Source organism: Rana temporaria, chromosome 2 (assembly GCF_905171775.1).
Source record: "Rana temporaria chromosome 2, aRanTem1.1, whole genome shotgun sequence".
Taxonomy (NCBI): Eukaryota; Metazoa; Chordata; class Amphibia; order Anura; family Ranidae; genus Rana; species Rana temporaria.
The window spans coordinates 56213430-56234677 of NC_053490.1; the positions used below are offsets into that span (position 1 = coordinate 56213430).

General features: G+C 42.8%; 1 protein-coding gene across 1 annotated transcript in view; it reads left to right on the top strand.

Moving 5' to 3' along the window:
• LOC120929026 (collagenase 3-like) overlaps positions 1-21248 on the top strand; it is a 44801-nt gene that overhangs the window by 23140 nt on the left and 413 nt on the right. The window contains exons 6-9 of the mRNA XM_040340212.1: positions 260-572; positions 4252-4382; positions 9539-9698; positions 16375-16478. Coding sequence (XP_040196146.1) covers positions 260-572; positions 4252-4382; positions 9539-9698; positions 16375-16478 — 708 coding nt within the window. The remainder of the gene's footprint in view (positions 1-259; positions 573-4251; positions 4383-9538; positions 9699-16374; positions 16479-21248) is intronic.

Consider the following 21248-nt stretch of genomic DNA (forward strand, 5'->3'; position numbering starts at 1 on the left):
GGTCCATCAGACTGTTCTCATCGGATGGACTGATCGTGTGTACGCCGCATAACAGGAGCATCACAAACTTGGAATGCAATTATTTCTTATCATTTTGAAAAGGTGACACATTAAGCTATATGTCTGCTGGACAGGAAGTGGACGTAATATACTTCAGTTCCTGTCAGTAATGGATTCCGATTTAAAGCGACAGTAAGATAATGAATATATACTGTATGGTGATTAGAACAATAGACTTTACCATATGTTTCAAAAACAGGAAGAGGAAATACAAATTCCAATCCAACAAAGTCACCACAGCCGAAACCAACAAAGATTCCTAAACCCATTCCCACAAGGAAACAGCCAAAGCCAACAAAGTTACCCCAGCCTATTCCAACCAGAAAACCCAAGCCTAAACCAACAAGAGTCCCACGGCCTATTCCTACGAAGAAACCTCGGCCAACAGCCACCAAGAAGCCTAAGACAACCAATGCCCCAAAAGATCCAGCAGTGCCGGAAAGGTGTAACACAAATTTAGAGTTTGATGCCGTCACCGCGATGAGGGGAGATTTACTATTCTTCAAGGATGAGTAAGTCTAAGATTTTATTTTTTAGAAGAAGTTTTCTTTTTTTCAAGCAACCACAAAAATAAACCTCAGTGATCTTAAAGCTGAATTTCTCGTTGTTTGGAAATATGGATGTATCTGAATTTTTTGAATTACTATAGTAATGAATTTAAAATAATCTGCAATAACAAAACCAAATTCCGGACAAAATTCTAATCAGAACAGTTTTCGAACAGAATAAAAAATAATAGACTAGAAAAATATAGGATATAATAGAAATAAAAATAATAGAGTAAAACAGAACAGAATAGAATATAAAATAAAAAAACTGAATAAAATAGAACAGAAAATAAGGGAATAGAATAAAAAATAGAATAGAATAGAATAAAATAGAAAAAAACAATATAATAGGAAGAATATAACCATATTCTGTAAATTGAATTTTGAATAGAATAAATTTGAATGAATAGAAAATAAAAGAACAGAACAGAATAAAAAATAGAATAGAATAGAACAAACTAAAAAAAAATATAACCATCTTCAGAAATTCGAATTTTAAATAGAATAAATTAGAATCCATTACAATAGGAAAGAAAAGAATAGAAAGGAATAGAAAAGTAAATAAAAGCATAGAATTAAAAAAACAATATTTGAATAAAAAAAATAGAATAGAAAAAAATTGAATAGAATAGAATAGAAAATAAAAGAATAGAATTGATTAGAATAGTAAAGAATAGAAAAAAAAATGATAGAATAGAAAAAATATAACCATCTGCCGTTAATTGAATTTTGAATATAATAAATTTGAATAGAATAGAAAAAAATAGAAAAGAAAAAAATGGAAAAGGGAGAATATAACCATGTTGCAAAATTTAAATTTTTGAATAGAATAAATTGAATTTTGAATGGCATACGATTCAAATGCAATTCGAATGGAATTCGAAGCTATTCCAATTTTTCGAATTCGGTCTAAATTATTCGGAAAATTCAAATAGTTTATCATTCGAATAAATTAAATGAATTCCGAAAAGGAATTAAATCTAGCTAAACAAATTTTTCCATTCTGCACATGTCTATTTAACCACTTAACCCCCGGACCATATTGCTGGTCAAAGACCAGAGCACTTTTTGCGATTCGCCACTGCGTCGCTTTAACTGACAATTGCGCGGTCGTGCGCCGTGGCTCCCAAACAAAATTGGCGTCCCTTTTTTCTCAAAAAGCTTTCTTTTGGTGGTATTTGATCACCTCTGCGGCTTTTAGTTTTTGCGCTATAAACAAAAATATAGCGACAATTTTGAAAAAAATGAATATTTTTTTCTTTTTGCTGTAATAAATATCCCCCAAAAATATATATAAAATTTTTTTTTCCCTCAGTTTAGGCCGATACGTATTCTTCTACATATTTTTCGTAAAAAAAATCGCAATAAGCGTTTATTGATTGGTTTGCGCAAAAGTTATAGTGTTTAAAAAATAGGGGGTATTTTTATTAATATTTTTTTTTTACTAGTAATGGCGGCGATCAGCGATTTTTTTCGGTACTGCGACATTATGGCGGACACTTCGGACACTTTTGACACATTTTTGGGACCATTGGCATTTTTATAGCGATCAGTGCTATAAAAATGCATTGGATTACTATAAATGCCACTGGCAGTGAAGGGGTTAACACTAGGGGGCGGGGAAGGGGTTAAGTATGTTCCCTGGGTGTGTTCTAACTGTAGGGGGGGTGGCCTCACTAGGGGAAATGGCTGATCTTCTGTTCATACATTGTATGAACAGAAGATCAGCATTTCTCTCCCTCACAGGACTGGGAGCTGTGTGTTTACACACACAGCTCCCGGTCCTCGCTCTGTAACGAGCGATCACGTGTGCCCGGCGGCGATCTCGCCCGCCGGGCACACACACGGGAGTCGGGGACGCCCCTAGTGGCCTGCGCGAGAGCCGACGTATAGCTACGTGCTCTCGCGCAGGGGAGCCGACCTGCCGCCGTAAAACGACGGCGGCTGGTCGGCAAATTGTTAAGACATGCACGTATTTGTTTTGGGCATTACAGCAAACAATGGGTGCATATTTCCCTACCTGGGAGCCACAAGTTCTGCCATAGAAATCAAGGCTGCTACTAAACACAGGCATCATACAGACATACACCCTTATATTACATTACAGTCTGCATCTATAGCAGGCCATACACGGTTTGAATTTCGAAAGAATTTTCTTTCGAAAATCGTATCAAAGAATTTTCGTACAAATTTCGCACCGTTAGTGGGCTGCATCATCAGCCGATTTTCGTGCGGCAATCAAATTTGAGGAATCCGACATGTTGGAAATATTTTGAAAAAACAAATGATTTTCTGATCAATGATGGGAGAATCGTGCGAGAAATGTAATAGAAAAAAAAAATGTGCATGTGCAAGAAAAGAATATTCCCGGAGAGAAACGAATATTCCCGGGAACATGATGGTTTGGTCGGCCGAATTTCGAAAATCAATGGTGGCATCATCGGATCACAAAAAAAAGGAACTTTCTGATTTTGAAAAGAAAATTTGTTCGAAATTCGACCGTGTATGGCCTGCTATAGATGCAGACTGTAATGTAATATCAATCTCTATACTCAGAGAATGTATACTGTGCTTGCACATAATGTATTTCTTTATTTAGGCCAGCCTTTTTTAAATAATTTTGCTTTTGTTAAATGTGAAATATAGCATAACAATATATTTCATTATTATTTTAAAACAGCAGGTGGAGCTTTAGGTTCTATTTAGGTTCTCAATTTGCCTCTTTTAATTAAAAAAGTCTGATGTTTACACATACAGAGACTAACCTTATTGCTCTTCCCATTTTTGCCTTTCATACTACTTTAAATCAGTAAATATTACATGCTATACATACAGGGGCAGATCCACAAAGATCTGCCCCGGCGCAGCGTATCAGAGATACGCTACGCCGCTGTAACTTACTTGTGTTATCTTCGAATCCTTAAAGATTTTGCGCCGTAAGTTACCGCGGCGTAGTCTATCTCTGGCGGCGGAATTCTAATCGGCGATTAGGGGGCGTGTTTAATTTAAATGAAGCGCGTCCCCGTGCTGAATGAACTGCGCATGCGCCGTCCCTAAATTTCCCGCCGTGCATTGCGCTAAATGACGTCGCTAGGACGTCATTTTTTTTTAACATAGACGTGAATTACGCCCATCCCGATTCACGGACGACTTACGGAAAAAAAAAAAATTCAAATTAAACGCGGGAACGACGGCCATACTTAACATGGCAAGTCTAACTATATGCCGCAAAACACCAGTTTTAACTATACGCCGGAAAAAGCCGACTAGAGACGACGTAAAAGAATGCGACGGCCGCGCGCACGTACGTTCGCGGATCGTCGGAAATAGCTAATTTGCATACCCGACGCGGAAAACGACGCAAACTCCACCCAGCGGACGCCAAAGTATTGCATTTAAGATCCGAAGGTGTACGAAGCCGTACGCCTGTCGGATCTAACCCAGATGCCGTCATGCCGTCGTATCTTAGTTTGAGGATTCAAACTAAAGATACAACGCGGGAAATCTGAAAGTACGCCGGCGTACTCTCTCTGTGGATCTGCCCCACAATGTTTTCCAATAAACATAGGGATATCTATCTATCTATCTATCTATCTATCTATTTATCTATTATTTATTTCAAATATTGTATTTTTTATCTAAGGGTTTTTTGGAGGAAAAGTGCAAGAACACGCAACATTGACACCTTCTCCATCAAAACTGTATGGCCAAACTTGGGAAGGGTTGATGCAGCATATGAATTTACTGGTAGAGATATTGTCTATCTCTTTAAAGGTGAGTGATTCAATAGGTTTGTCATCTAAACTCAGCAATATGGTACAAGCGACCCCCCCCCAAAGGGGCTGCTTGGTAAAATGGGTTCTCTGTTCTCTGCCTTGACTCCAAGAACACCCTAAAGCCCCTCTGACACACCTGGTTGAAGGAAAGCTACTACAAGCACCTATAAGAACATGCATATATATTCCTTTAACTCAGCTGTGAATTTGCACCAAGAAAATAGACACAAGACCGTTTGGTAATAGTAATACAAATGCACCCCACACTTTTCAGATATTTCTTTTTAAAAAAAATCTGAAAGCCATTTATCATATCGCTTGATGGACTTTTATCAACCTCGCCTACTATGTAGCTACTTTGTAACTATCATTTTCCTTTGACTTCACAATTATGTGCCACTTTGTGTTGGTCTATTACCGTATTTATCGGCGTATACCGTGCACTTTTTTCCCCTTAAAATCGTGGGAAAATCGTGGGTGCACAATATACGCCAATAACCCACCGATCCCCGCTGTCTCCGACATTTTCGAGCCGAGCCGAGTGTACTGCGCACTCGGCTAGGCTCGGCCACGCTCGGCTCCGCACGCAGCAATGCGAGAGGAGCCAAGACAAGCCGAGACAAGACGAGAGGAGCCGAACACACAGGAAATTCGGCTCCTCTCAGCTCGCACCAAAATATAAAAACGCACACTGGAGACGCTCACCTGGACGGAGGCCGCAGATGGACACGCTGGACGAGACGGACACCTGGATGGAGCTGGACGAGACGGACACCTATGTGTAAAGTGTGCTGCTTTTACTAACTGATCTCTAAGTTTCTCATCTCTGTTTTGCAGGGATGAGAAACAAAGAGATTGTTCCGTGTACATAGAGCTCTGTGTTGAATGTCAACACAGAGCTCTGGGCTGCGAATGTACACAGCCGATCAGCATGTCCCAGCTGTGAATCATTGGCCTTGTTGACAGACTCCCACTGTGTACAACCACAGCGGGAGGCGGCGAATTAGGCAGCGACGCACGGGATACATTCATTTGCCTACAGTACCACTCGTCCGCAGTAGATTGTGGGCAGCTGGTCGCTAAGTGGTTAAACCCTCCTATGCTCTAGAGCCAAGGAAGTGGCTTCTGTTTGATCTGCAGTTGTCATGATACTGCACATGTGATCGGTTATGACACCAGTCATTTGATCATTTGACTGTTTGGTTAAGGACACAAACAAATATGACAGTTGGCAATCCCAGCATTCAAGGAATGTAACTGTTTTTTAAAACCATTAAATCAATGCATTTAGTTCCGCTTTATGATTTACTGCTGTTCAGGGGCTGTTCACGGGCTGACACAGCAAATGTCAGTCTCAAGCAAGAAGAAACAGGAGCAATGCAAGAGGTAATTTACAGCAGACTAATTTTGGTAGCATAATTATTAATGTGGAATGTATGTTCCTTAAAGAACATTATTTTCTATCAAGTGGTCATGGGTAAAATGCCGCTTTAACTTCTTGATTCATTTCTGGATGGGACTCCGCTTTAAAACTGTATTTTGGAACTTTGGAAATGCCAGTTAAAACATGGCTGGGCCAGTAAATTTTGGGTGTTATGTCAGTGAATTTCAATCTGGTAGGTTGGCAACACTGCGCGGGAGAAGGGGCTGTGGGACCAGTCTAGGCGCAAGGAGGAGCAGAGCATCAGGAAATGTTCTTTTTTGTTCCCATAGACCAGTGATGGCAAACCTTGGCACCCCAAATGTTTTGGAACTAGAATTTCCATGATACTCAACTACCCTGCAGAGTGCATGAGCATCATGGGAAATTAAGTTCCAAAACGTCTGGGGTGCCAAGGTTCGCCAACATTGCCCTATACCTAAATGAGCAATTAACCCTTGCAGTGCAGAAGCAGCTCCACTGCAAGCGATAATTTATTAGTTGCCCAGAGTTGGGCTTTAATGATTTTCAAAAAATCACATAACTTTCTTTGTTTTTTTTTATATCTTCCTGGAGTTCATCTTAATTGTACAGGGTTTGGAAAGGGAGAGTATAGCCTCTTTTAAAATAGTGGTAGAGGTAGTACAATGTGCCAACATCCCATTTAATATGTAAAATGGTGAGACCTGGTTGTTTAAGATACCACTGGCTGCTTGAAACCAATGTATATCAAACACGTGGGTCAGTAGGGAACAAGGGATTGGGGATTTTGGTGGGGATTTTTTTGGCACTGATAGGAAACGGTTTGATAAAAAGTAACAATGTTTATTAAACATAAAACAAATACAATAAAACGACATTTAGGCACAGGCCCCACATTTGCACATCAGAGAACAAAAACCGACTGTGTCAATTGCAGGAAACCAATGACCTCGACCGGTTTCGCGGTGATACCACTTCTTCAGGAGGTAATTTCTAAAGGATATTCATAAAACTTGTAAATGAAACAAGCAAAAAATATACGGTATGTAAACATTATGTTAAAAACACTGCAGCATGCTCCTCAAAGGAGAAAAAACTCACCCAAATTGGTCATATGATCAAGCGCAGGGCCCCGGTCATTGCCTTCTTTGGCGCATGGAGGGGGATTTTTATATAGAACGGGCTCTGATAGAGTAAAAAGTGTAGTCAATAAAAGATGGTAGGAATTGGATTTGTTAGTGTGAGGTTGGACACCAGGTGTGAGGAAAGTTGAGTGTGCACGGGTGGGAAGAACTGGGGAATATAAATGTGTACTGAGGGAAGTGGAAAAACAGGGTGATTGGGAATGGAGAATGTGTGAACAGGAAGGGGGAAATGTAAGAGGAGTGTAAGGGAATCGAAGGAACAGGGGAAAAAATAAAATAATCCGAAAAGAAGGACTGAGGGAGGAAGGGGGGGATTAGGTTTAATGGTGGGGGGTTGTTGGGTGGAGAGGGGAGGGGGGGGAAAAGAAGGGAATGGGGAAAAAGAGGAGGGGAGGGGGGCGGGAGGGCCGAGAAGAAAAAGAAGAAGGAGGAGGAGGTATTGTTGTTATAGGAGAGAGGCCAAGAGTGGGGGGGAACAAGGGGGAACAATTGGAACAACCAGAAGGGACAACCAAAGAAAGATTAATGCACAAACTGATGTGAAGTGAAAAGAGGAAGAGGAGAGGAATAAGGGCAAGAGAACAGAGGGACAACCAGAGTGTAAAGATGCATTGCCCCTAATCTGGAAATACATCCATCTTCTGCCTGACTGAATATTTCTGTCCTTATGTGCCCCAGTATTTTTGAATATCTACTAATTTTATGGTAAGGACCCTTTGTGGTCTACCAATCTTTGATTGGCTCTTTTGCGGTGGTTGGTGCCCTAATCCTTCCCCTCCTTTCTAATCTTCCTGGGTCTTCCTCCCCCCTCCCCCCTTCCCTTATCGCCCATCACTGTCCCTCCTTTTTCCCTTCACTTGCCTCTCTTTCTTCCCCTTTTCCCCTCCCCCCCCCGTTGCTGTTCATCATATCACTTTGCACTCCCTTGGGACAGTCCTGTCCTGCACCCCCTCTTCCCACTGTTTATTTATACCTGTTAGTGCCCCCAACACTCCTTTTTCCCTTTCCTCCTCCCCCCCTTCCTTCCCCCCATTTTCCCAGCCCCACTTTCCCTTTCCTCTCTCTCTCCCTTCTTTCCTTTTCTACTCTCCTTTTCCCCTCTTCCCTTTTCACTCCTTTTCAATCCCTGTTTTCTCCCCCTTTCTCCCCCCCCCTTTTCCTTCCCTGATCCCTTTCCTTCTGCCTCTCCCTGCCTCCTGTTTTCTTTCCTTTCTTATTCATTCTCTTTTTCGATCTTTGTATTTCTAATTATCTTTACACTCTGGTTGTCCCTCCACATCAGTTTGTGCATTAATCTTTCTTTGGTTGTCCCTTCTGGTTGTTCCAATTTTTCCCCCTTGTTCCCCCCCCCCACTCTTGGCCTCTCTCCTATAACAACAATACCTCCTCCTTCTTCTTTTTTTTCTTCTCGGCCCTCCCGCCCCCCTCCCCCTCCTCTTTTTCCCCATTCCCTTCTTCCCCCCCCCTCCCCTCTCCACCCAACAACCCCCCACCATTAAACCCAATCCCCCCCCCTTCCTCCCTCAGTCCTTCTTTTTCGGATTATTTTTTTCCCCCCCTGTTCCTTCGCTTCCCTTACACTCCTCTTACATTTCCCCCTTCCTGTTCACACATTCTCCATTCCCAATCACCCTGTTTTTCCACTTCCCTCAGTACACATTTATATTCCCCGGTTCTTCCCACCCGTGCACACTCAACTTTCCTCACACCTGGTGTCCAACCTCACACTAACAAATCCAATTCCTACCATCTTTTATTGACTACACTTTTTACTCTATCAGAGCCCGTTCTATATAAAAATCCCCCTCCATGCGCCAAAGAAGGCAATGACCGGGCCCTGCGCTTGATCATATGACCAATTTGGGTAAGTTTTTTCTCCTTTGAGGAGCATGCTGCAGTGTTTTTAACATAATGTTTACATACCGTATATTTTTTGCTTGTTTCATTTACATGTTTTATGAATATCCTTTAGAAATTACCTCCTGAAGAAGCGGTATCACCGCGAAACCGGTCGAGGTCATTGGTTTCCTGCAATTGACACAGTCGGTTTTTGTTCTCTGATGTGCAAATGTGGGGCCTGTGCCTAAATGTCGTTTTATTGTATTTGTTTTATGTTTAATAAACATTGTTACTTTTTATCAAACCGTTTCCTATCAGTGCCGAAAAAATCCCCACCAAAATCCCCAATCCCTTGTTCCCTACTGACCCACGTGTTTGATATACATTGGTTTCAAGCAGCCAGTGGTATCTTAATTGTACAGTGAGTGTACGTTAAAGGTGTGAACGAACTGTCTAATTTGTTGAATTCTGGAAATGCTATTTATACTTTTCTGAAGCTAGAAGCACAATAACGTTTATAGCAGCCAGTTTGAAACATAAACTTTTCATCTGCACTCTCACTACCTGTATGGAAACCCCCCATTAAGTCCCCAAGAGAAAAAAGCAAGGTTGCGGTCATTATACGCTGTAATCAAGGTTTGCCTAGTTTTAAAGTGTAATATGAGTAGTGTATAGGATTTCCACTTAGTATAACTCAAAAATTCCCTGCATCTCCCATGGACTTTCCTTAAATAACTGGTGATTTAACAAAAACCTCTGTTTTAACAGGGCAGCAGTATTGGGCAACAAGCGGCTTTAAAATGCTCTGGGGATACCCTCGGCCCATCACCAATTTTGGGTTTCCAAGAACCGTGAAGAAAATAGATGCTGCTATGTTTTTAAAGGATGAGAGAAAGGCCATTTTCTTTGTGGAAGACAAATATTGGAGGTCAGTTGGTGAATGCATCACAAAATATGTTCTTGTTGTCTCTATTATATTTAAAGTGGTAGTAAACCGCTAGCTGTTTTTTTTTAAAACCTGTAAGGCAAAGTTATAATTTGCTAGTATGCATCTCTAGAGCAGTGTTTACGGCACAGGACTTCAAAGCGCATTCACCGTTACCGGTTGCATCTACAGTAAATGCATGTTAAGGAGATATTTAGAGTACCTACAGGTAAGCCTTATTATAGACTTGTTGTTGTTGTTCAGTCATTTAGTCATGTCTGACTCTTCGTGACCTCATGGACCAAAACATGCCAGGCTTTTCTGTTCTCCACTGCCTCCCAGAGTTTTCTTAACTTCATGTTCATTGTTTCGATTAAGCTATATATCTTGTTTTCTGTCATTCACTCCTTTTTCCTTCCATGTTTCCCAGCATCTTTTCCAACGAGTCCTCTTTTTGCATTAGGTGACCAAAGTATTCGAGTTTCAGCTTCAGGATCTGTCCTTCCAGGGAAAAATCAGGTTTAATTTCCTTCAGGATTGACTGGTTTGATCTTCTTGCCGTCCAATGGACTTTCAAGAATCTTCTCCAACACCATAGTTCAAAAGCATCAATTCTTAGGCGTTCAACCTTCCTTATGGTCCAACTTTCACAGCCATATATACTACTGGGAATACCATAGCTTTGACTATACAGCACTTTGTCATTAGGGTTATGTCTCTTCTTTTTATAATGTTCTCTAGGTTTGCCATTGCTTTCTTCCCAAGAAGCAAGCGTCTCTTAAATTCATGGCTCCAGTCACCGTCTGCCGTGATCTTAGAGCCTAGAAAGATAAAATCTGTCACTGTTTCTATTTCTTCTCCTTCCATTTGCCAAGGAGTGATGGGACCAGTTGCCATGATCTTAGTTTTCTTAATGTTCAATTTCAGGCCAGCCTTTGCGCTCTCTTCTTTCACCTTCATTAAGAGACTCTTTAGTTCTTCTTCACTTTCTGTCATTAGTGTGGTATCATCTACATATCTCAGGTTGTTGATATTTCTCTCTGCGATCCTATTTCCGGCTTGTAATTCGTCAATCCTGGCATTTCTACATATCTCAGGTTGTTGATATTTCTCTCTGCGATCCTAATTCCGCCTTGTAATTCGTCAATCCTGGCATTTCGCATTATGTACTCTGCTTAAAATTTAAGTAATCCTTGCCACACTCCTTTCTCAATTTTGAACCAGTCAGTTGTTTCATGTCCTGTTCTAACTGTTGCTTCTTGACTTGCATACAGGTTTTTTTATAAGACATGTGAGGTGGTCTGGTATTCCTATTTCTTTCAGTATTTGCCACATCTTGTGATCCACACAATCAAAGGCTTTACTGTAGTCAATAAAGCAGAAGCAGACATTCTTTTGGAACTCACTTGCTTTCTCCATGATCCAGCGAATGTTGCCAATCTGATCTCTAGTTCCTCTGCCTCTTAGAAATCCAGCTTGAACTTGTGGTAGCACTCGATTGTAGAATTTTCAGCATAACCTTGCTAGCGTTTGAGATGAGTGCGATCGTACAATAGTTTGAACATTCTTTGGCGCTGCCCTTCTTTGGTATTGGAACCTAAATGGGCCTCTTCCAGCCCTGTGGCCATTATTGAGTTTTCCAAATTTGTTGGCATATTGAGTGCAGCACTTTAAGAGCATCATCTTTTAGGATTTTAAATAACTCAACTGGGATACCATTACTTCTGCTAGCTTTGTTATCGGCAATGCTTTCTATGGCCCACTAGACTTCACTCTCCAGAATATACGGTTCAAGGTCAGTGACTACATCATTGTGGTTATATGGGACATTCAGATATTCTATAGTTCTGTGTATTATTGCCATCTCTTCTTTATCACGTCTACCAGGTCTGTTTGGGTGCCAAATCTGAACCTTGTTAAAGTCAATAAGACCTGAATGTTAAAAAACAGTAGTCACCATTTCCTAGGGGCGATGGTCAAGGAACTGTCAAATAAATGGCAATTGGAGGACTGAACACTGCCTTGGGAAACATGGTCCAATGCAAACATAAAAAAATATATGTTTGTCAGGGAGCAATAATTGTTATAATGCTTAAAGGGTAGCAAATAAAAATGCAAAATTCCTTTAAATAACACACCTGGAAGATGCCCTGAATTTGCCAGGTGTGCATCTAAAAGAATGAAAGAAAAAAAAGATGCCATTTCAATTGCCAGTAAATGAGAGCACCCTTTTTGTAAGCTACTGCCAATGATTTTCTGTATTAATTACAGGTGAAACTCGAAAAATTTGAATATCGTGCAAAAGTTAATTTATTTCACTAATGCAACTTAAAAGGTGAAACTAATATATGAGATAGACTCATTACATGCAAAGCACGATAGTTCAAGCCGTGATTTGTCATAATTGTGATGATTATGGCTTACAGCTCATGAAAACCCCAAATCCACATCTCAGAAAATTTGAATATTACATGCAATCAAAACAAGGATTGTACATAGAACAATATCGGACCTCTGAAAAGTATAAGCATGCATATGTACTCAGTACTTGGTTTGGGCCCCTTTTGCAGCAATTACTGCCTCAATGCGGCGTGGCAAGGAAGCTATCAGACTGTGGCACTGCTGAGGTGTTATGGAAGACCAGGATGCTTCAATAGTGGCCTCCAGCTCTTCTGCATTGTTCGGTCTCATGTCTCTCATCTTTCTCTTGGCAACTGTTAGGCTAGTTTACTTTCTATTGGCAATGGTTAGGCGAGTTTGCTGGCCAATCAAGCACAGTAATCCCATGGTCATTGACAATGTGGGGCGGGTTCCAAGTCCTGCTGGAAAATGAAATCAGCATCCCCATAGAGCTTGTCTGCGGAAGAAAGCATGAAGTGCTCCAAAATCTCCTGGTAGACGGCTGCATTGACCCTGGACTTAATGAAGCACAGCGGACCAGCACCAGCAGATGACACGGCTCCCCAAATCAACACAGACTGTGGAAACTTCACACTGGACTTTAAGCATCTTGCAGTGTGTGCCTCTCCATTCTTCCTCCATACTCTGGGTCCTTGGGGCCAGATCCACAAAAGAGATACGACGGAGTAACTGCTGTTACTCCATCGTATCCCTTGTCCTAACTTTGGAACTGATCCACAGAAGCAGTTTTCCAAAGTTAGGCAGAAGATCCGGCATGTGTAATTGAATTACACTGCCGAATCTTAGGATGCAGTACCGCATCCGCCGCTGGGGGCATTTCGAGTCGAAATGCCGCTTCTAGTATGCAAATTAGCACTTAGGGCGATCCACAAAGCTTTTCAGCTTCGTTTTTTCGCCGTAAGTTTTAGTTTGCAAGTGTAAAACTAGGGCTGGTGTTACAAAGTGTAAAGTTAGTCACACCATGTAAAAGCCCATTCAAGCGACGGCATTTGGTATGCATTCCTGAGGGAGAACTCCACGGCAATTTGTAAAATCAAAACCGGCATTGGTTCCCCCCCCAGGAGCATACCAGGCCCTTAGGTCTGGTATGGGTTGTAAGGAGACCCCCCCTATGCCAAAAAATCGACGTAGGGGGTCCCCCTACAATCCATACTAGACCCGTATCCAAAGCACACTACCCGGCCGGTCAGGAAAGGGAGTGGGGACGAGCGAGCGCCCCCCCTCCTGAGCCATACCAGGCCGCATGCCCTCAACATGGGGGGGTTGGGTGCTCTGGGGCAGGGGGGCGCACTGCGGGCCCCCCCACCCCAGAGCACCCTGTCCCCATGTTGATGAGGACAGGACCTCTTCCCGACAACCCTTGCCGTTGGTTGTCGGGGTCTGCGGGCGGGGTGCTTATCGGAATCTGGGAGTCCCCTCAAATAAGGGGGCCCCCAGATACCGGCCCCCCACCCTAAGTGAATGGATATGGGGTACATCGTACCCCTACCCATTCACCTGGAGGCAAAAAGTTAAAGTTATTAAACACACAACACAAGGGTTTTTAAAATAATTTATTAGTCTGCTCCGGAGGCCCCCCCTGTCTTCTTTATTAGCTCTAATACCAGGGGGGCTTCTTCTTCCACTCTCCGGGGGTCTTCTCCGCTCTCCGGGGGGGGCTTCTTCTTCTGCTCTCCGGGGGGGGGGGTCTTCTCCGCTCTCCGGGGGTCGTCTTCTTCCGTGGGTGCACGTGGGTAGGCACCCACCACGTGGGTACCTGCCGGAGCATGATGGGACGGTGATGCCTATATAAATGGGATGCAAGGCGCGCTTCCATCATTGCAGTGACAAGAGGCGACGTGTCAACATAGGAAGAGGGGAGAAGAACAGAAGAGAAGAACATGACGTCACAGAAGACCACGTTGGCTGCCTGCTAGTAATTGAGCTAACACACGAAGATAGCAGGCAGCCAGCGCTGAAGAAGAAGGCACCGGACAGCTGCAGAAGAACCGGGGTGTGCCGAGTCAACAGCGGAGAGCGGCGAAGATAGAAGAAGACCCCCGGAGAGCGGAGAAGACCCCCCCCGGAGAGCGGAAGAAGCCCCACCCGGAGAGCGGAGAAGACCCCCGGAGAGCGGAAGAAGAAACCCCCCCTGGTATTAGAGCTAATAAAGAAGACAGGGGGGCCTCCGGAGCAGACTAATAAATTATTTTAAAAACCCTTGTGTTGTGTGTTTACTAACTTTAACTTTTTGCCTCCAGGTGAATGGGTAGGGGTACGATGTACCCCATATCCATTCACTTAGGGTGGGGGGCCGGTATCTGGGGGCCCCCTTATTTGAGGGGACTCCCAGATTCCGATAAGCACCCCGCCCGCAGACCCCGACAACTACGGGAAGGGTTGTCGGGAAGAGGTCCTGTCCTCATCAACATGGGGACAGGGTGCTCTGGGGTGGGGGGGCCCGCAGTGCGCCCCTGCCCCAGAGCACCCAACCCCCCCATGTTGAGGGCATGCGGCCTGGTACGGCTCAGGAGGGGGGGGGCGCTCGCTCGTCCCCACTCCCATTCCTGGCCGGCCGGGTAGCGTGCTTTGGATACGGGTCTGGTATGGATTGTAGGGGGACCCCCTACGTCGATTTTTCGGCATAGGGGGGGTCTCCTTACAACCCATACCAGACCTAAGGGCCTGGTATGCTCTGGGGGGGGAGCCCATGCCGTTTTTTTCTTTGAAAATTGGCATGGAGTTCTCCCTCAAGCCGGCGCGATCCACAAAACTCGGCGTAACGTAACTTCGCGCATGCGCAGTACGGCCGGCGCGGGAGCGCGCCTCATTTAAATGGGACTCGCCACATTTGAATAGGAACGCCTTGCGCCGGCCGGATTTAAGTTACACAGCCTGAAATTTCTAGGTAAGTGCTTTGTGGATCGGGCACTTAGGTAGAAATTTTAAGGCAGTGTAACTTAAATGGGATTTTTTAAGTTGCGCCAGGTTTTTGTGGATCTGGCCCTTGGTTTCCAAATGAGAAACAAAATTTGCTCTCATCAGAAAAGAGGACTTTGGAACACTAAGCAACAGAGCTGGTCTATTTTTCTTTAGCCCAGGTAAGACGCTTCTGACGTTGTTTGTTGTTCAGGAGTGGCTTGACATTAGGAATACGACATTTGAATACGAAATGTCAGGATCCGTCTGTGTGTGGTGGCTCTTGATGCACTGACTCCAGCCTCAGTCCACTCCTTGTGAAAGTCCCCAACACTTTTGAATGGCCTTTTCCTGACAATCCTCTCCAGGCTGCGGTCATCCCTACCGCTTGTGCACCTTTTTCGTCTACACTTTTCCCTTCCACATAACTTTTTATTAATGTGCTTTGATACAGCACTTTGGGAACATCCAACTTCTTTTGCAATAACCTTTTGAGGCTTTCCCTCCTTATGGAGGGTGCCAATGATGGTTTTCTGCACAACTGTCAGGTCAGCAGTCTTTCCAATGATTGAGATTCCTACTGAACCAGACTGAGAGACCAATTAAAGGCTCAGGAACCCTTTGCAGGTGTTATGGCTTAATTAGCTGATTAGAGTGGGACATTTGAGCCTAGAATATTGCACCTTTTCACAATATTTAAAATTTCTAAATTGTGGATTTGGGGTTTTAATGAGCTGTAAGCCATAATCATCACAATTATAACAAATTACGGCTTGAAATATCTTGCTTTGCATGTAATGAGTCTATCTCATATATTAGTTTCACCTTTTAAGTTGCATTAGTGAATTTAATGAACATCAATGGCCAAATATGGACATAGCTATGGGGATACTTAGAAGGGGGAGGAGCCAGGAGCACTGGTGGGGTACCCCAGAAGAGGGGGATAGGGGCTGCTCTATAAAAAAAAACATTACACAGAGCAGGTGAGTATGACTCGTTTGTTATTTTTTTTACATTATTCTTTATATTTGCTGATATTTGCTTTACATTTCTTTATATTTGCTGACAGGAAGTAACAAATACACTGCATTTCTGAAAAGATCAACATGTATTTTCTGTATTTGCTGAAAATTTTCTTAGCCAGAAAAAGAAAAGGAATGCAGCCACCATGAGTAAGGGCTGGTAAGACAGTATATAAAATGTTTGGCCTTGGGGTTAGTTATCCTTAAAATATCTGTAAGGTAATAAATAAAAACACTTCCACAGTTTTGATTATATTGACGTCTACTCCTTAACTATTTATAGTATGTTAATTGGTTTGCAATATATAATAATGATATTGTGTTACTGATTTGTCCAGCTTTGATCATCACAAGAATAAAATGGACTCTAAGTCACCGAAGAAGATAAAAGACGGTTTTCCAGGAATAGGGACACATGTAGGGGCTTCTTTCCAGAATATAGGTAAGGTTTTAAATATGGTGGGAATAAAAGTTAATATTGGATGGATATTATAGTATGATATTACTTGTCACACATGTATCCCAGGGATACATGTGTGACAAGCAGTGGCGGCCCGTTCATAGAGGGCGCATGGGCACCACCTCCCCTATCCATGCTTCCGGCCCCCTGATCTACATATCAGGGCGAACTATGGAATCCAATGAGGGGGTGTTTTTTTGAAGCACGTGATTAGAGCCAGAGGCTTCAAAAAAGGGTGGGCTTGGAATGCAGAGCATTGGGCTCCAAGCCCACCCAGTTGTGTGACGATAGCGAATTCATTTTGACTATTTTCACACTAAAGTATCTCCCTGCCAATCAGGAGGCAGGTCGTGAGACCTGTTTCCTGTTTGGCCAAAGAGTCAGGCAATCCTATTGAAAGCCTTAGGCGAAAGAGAGAGGAGATACACGACGGAGGAAGCCGCGGGAAGACACCGGAACTGCTGCCCACACCCCGCCAGGACCATGCTGGAGGACACCACAGCCCGCCACCTAGATCGGGTAAGTGCCGGATCGCCCCGGGGGGGTGGTTGTTTGTTTTCCCCTCAGAAAAAAAAAAAACACCAGCCGCCACTGGTGACAAGTAATATGATTTATTTATTTATGTAATAACATTGTCCCAAAAGGAACAAAACTGTTGCTGTAACTCCTTACAAAGTGTTAGCTGAGTTCAACTTCAATTTGTTAGTGTATTTTAATCTGCTAACACACCTAACACTCCCCTCCAGACTTACAATGCAGCTGTCCAACTTTTCCCCAACACTCATTCATCCAGAGTGGTAGCACTCTAATACGGGATGGGGGAGATTTACTAAGCTGGTGCACACAGAATCGGGTGCAGCTGTGCATAGTAGCCAATCAGCTTCTAACTTTAGCTTGTTCAGGTAAGCTTTGACAATAAAACGTAGAAGCTGATTGGTTACTATGCAAAGCTGCACCAGATTATGTGTGCACCAATTTTAGTAAATACTTCTTTGTCAAAGTTTAATTGAACAAGCTGACGTTAGAAGCTGATTGGCTGCCATGCACAGCTGCACCAGATTTTTTACTGTACCGTTTTAGTAAATCAACCCCAAATGTCACAGCCATGTCCGCTGCCACCCTTTTCATCACTACCCCCCCCGCCCTCCCCACAGTAGCATCCTCTGCCCTCCTTCACTTTACCCCTCATAGTAATGTACTCTGCCACCCCATAGTAGTGTCCTCTGCCTCCTTCACATCACTCCCCCACTCTATTATACTTCAGAGCATTTCATAGGTTGACCATTACAAATAGACGTATGTGGCTTTATAAGTGGCAATGTCATTGACAAAAACAGGCTGGCAAGTGTCCTTTTGCCAGCCATTGATACATACAGTGAGGAAAATAAGTATTTGAACACCCTGCTATTTTGCAAGTTCTCCCACTTGGAAATCATGGAGGGGTCTGAAATTGTCATCGTAGGTGCATGTCCACTGTGAGAGACATAATCAAAAAAAAGAAATTCCAGAAATCACAATTTATGATTTTTTAACAATTTATTTGTATGATACAGCTGCAAATAAGTATTTGAACACCTGTCTATCAGCTAGAATTCTGACCCTCAAAGACCTGTTAGTCTGCCTTTAAAATGTCCACCTCCACTCCATTTATTATCCTAAATTAGATGCCCCTGTTTGAGGTCATTAGCTGCATAAAGACAATATAAAAGTGATAATCAGCGCCAAAAATTCAAAAAAATAATAATAAATCTTAAATAATAAAATACATAAGAGCTGCTCCTCAAAAAACAATCTTAATTGTGATAAATGCAAAAACGTGTAGAGGGCGCTCAACCACTCAGTGATAATAAATGGTTAATTATAGAAAGATAAATTAAAATAAATTAATTTAAACTGTATCTAAGTATAAATATAGTTGAATAATACTACATTCCAATAGTGTCTCTGTGTCCAAAGGAATCTGTAAACATAGTCCCAATAAGTGTTCAAACAATGTATCACATGTGAATGAAAAGAAAAGAAAAAACGAAAAAAACAAATCTTCTTTCTTGAGTGTTCTTTGTGCAAAAAGGAAAGCCGTCACCAACAAATCCAATCTTCTTAATCACCCTCTAATTGGTGTTAAAGCAAACGAATGTGCTTACCAGAATAAATGGACTATTATCGTTAAACAATAGTCAGCTAGACATATGCAGGATTGTGCCTGCATGCACATCGGACAGGAGATCACCAGTAAGCCTCAATGCCAGGGATTCCAGATGGGATATATAATGAAAAAAGGCAATGGAGATGCCAATAGTGTGATACCACTTTAAAATTTATTGTAACATAAAATTAAAAAAATCAAAAAAAATCCCTGGCATTGAGGCTTACTGGTGATCTCCTGTCCGATGTGCATGCAGGCACAATCCTGCATATGTCTAGCTGACTATTGTTTAACGATAATAGTCCATTTATTCTGGTAAGCACATTCGTTTGCTTTAACACCAATTAGAGGGTGATTAAGAAGATTGGATTTGTTGGTGACGGCTTTCCTTTTTGCACAAAGAACACTCAAGAAAGAAGATTTGTTTTTTTCGTTTTTTCTTTTCTTTTCATTCACATGTGATACATTGTTTGAACACTTATTGGGACTATGTTTACAGATTCCTTTGGACACAGAGACACTATTGGAATGTAGTATTATTCAACTATATTTATACTTAGATACAGTTTAAATTAATTTATTTTAATTTATCTTTCTATAATTAACCATTTATTATCACTGAGTGGTTGAGCGCCCTCTACACGTTTTTGCAGCTGCATAAAGACACCTGTCCACCCCATACAATCAGTAAGAATCCAACTACTAACATCGCCAAGACCAAAGAGCTGTCCAAAGACACTAGAGACAAAATTGTACACCTCCACAAGGCTGGAAAGGGCTACGGGGAAATTGCCAAGCAGCTTGGTGAAAAAAGGTCCACTGTTGGAGCAATCATTAGAAAATGGAAGAAGCTAAACATGACTGTCAATCTCCCTCGGACTGGGGCTCCATGCAAAATCTCACCTCGTGAGGTCTCAATGATCCTAAGAAAGGTGAGAAATCAGCCCAGGACTACACAGGAGGAGCTGGTCAATGACCTGAAAAGAGCTGGGACCACCGTTTTCAAGGTTACTGTTGGTAATACACTTAGGCCCCGTACACACGACCAGTTTCCTCGGCAGAATTCAGCTTCCGACCGAGTTTCTGGCTGAATTCTGCCGAGGAAACTGGTCGTGTGTACACTTTCGGCCGAGGAAGCCGACGAGGACCTCGGCGAGGAAATAGAGAACATGTTCTCTATTTCCTCGTTGTTCTATGGGAGCTCTCGGCCCGCCGAGGTCCTCGGCGGCTTTAGGGCTGAACTGGCCGAGGAACTCGACGTGTTTGGCACGTCGAGTTCCTCGGCCGTGTGTACGAGGCCTAAGACGTCATGGTTTGAAATCATGCATGGCACGGAAGGTTCCCCTGCTTAAACCAGCACATGTCAAGGCCCGTCTTAAGTTTGCCAATGACCATTTGGATGATCCAGAGGAGTCATGGGAGAAAGTCATGTGGTCAGATGAGACCAAAATAGAACTTTTTGGTCATAATTCCACTAACCGTGTTTGGAGGAAGAAGAATGATGAGTACCATCCCAAGAACACCATCCCTACTGTGAAGCATGGGGGTGGTAGCATCATGTTTGGGGGTGTTTTTCTGCACATGGGACAGGGCGACTGCACTGTATTAAGGAGAGGATGACCGGGGCCATGTATTGCGAGATTTTGGGCAACAACCTCCTTCCCTCAGTTAGAGCTTTGAAGATGGGTCGAGGCTGGGTCTTCCAACATGACAATGACCCGAAGCACACAGCCAGGATAACCAAGGAGTGGCTCTGTAAGAAGCATATCAAGGTTCTGGCGTGGCCTAGCCAGTCTCCAGACCTAAACCCAATAGAGAATCTTTGGAGGGAGCTCAAACTACTGTACCAAATATTAACATTGATTTTCTCAGGTGTTCAAATACTTATTTGCAGCTGTATCATACAAATAAATAGTTAAAAAAATCATACATTGTGATTTCTGGATTTTTTGGATTATGTCTCTCACAGTGGACATGCACCTACGATAACAATTTCAGACCCCTCCATGATTTCCAAGTGGGAGAACTTGCAAAATAGCAGGGTGTTCAAATACTTATTTTCATCACCGTATGCCCCATGCCTGGTATGTTAGCACCTAGTGCATTTTGCTATTAAAAACATTGTAAATATGTCTGTTTAAGATTAAAGGGGTTGTAAAGGAACACATTTGTTTTCCTGAATAGCTTCCTTTACCTTAGTGCAGTCCTCCTTCACTTACCTCATCCTTTGATTTTGCTTTTAAATGTCCTTATTTCTTCTGAGAAATGCTCACTTCCTGTTCTTCTGTCTGTAACTACACACCGTAATGCAAGGCTTTCTCCCTGGTGTGGAGTGTCGTGCTCGCCCCCTCCCTTGGACTACCGGAGAGTCAGGACGCTCTCTACGTTGCAGATAGAGAAAGGAGCTGTGTGTTAGTGGGTGTCATGACCCTCCTGTAGTACAAGGAAGGGGGCGAGCACGACACTCCACACCAGGGAGAAAGCCTTGCATTACTGTGTGGAGTTACAGACAGAAGAACAGGAAGTGAGGATTTCTCAGAAGAAATAAGGACATTTAAAAGCAAAATGGAAGGATGAGGTAAGTGAAGGAGGACTGCACTAAGGTA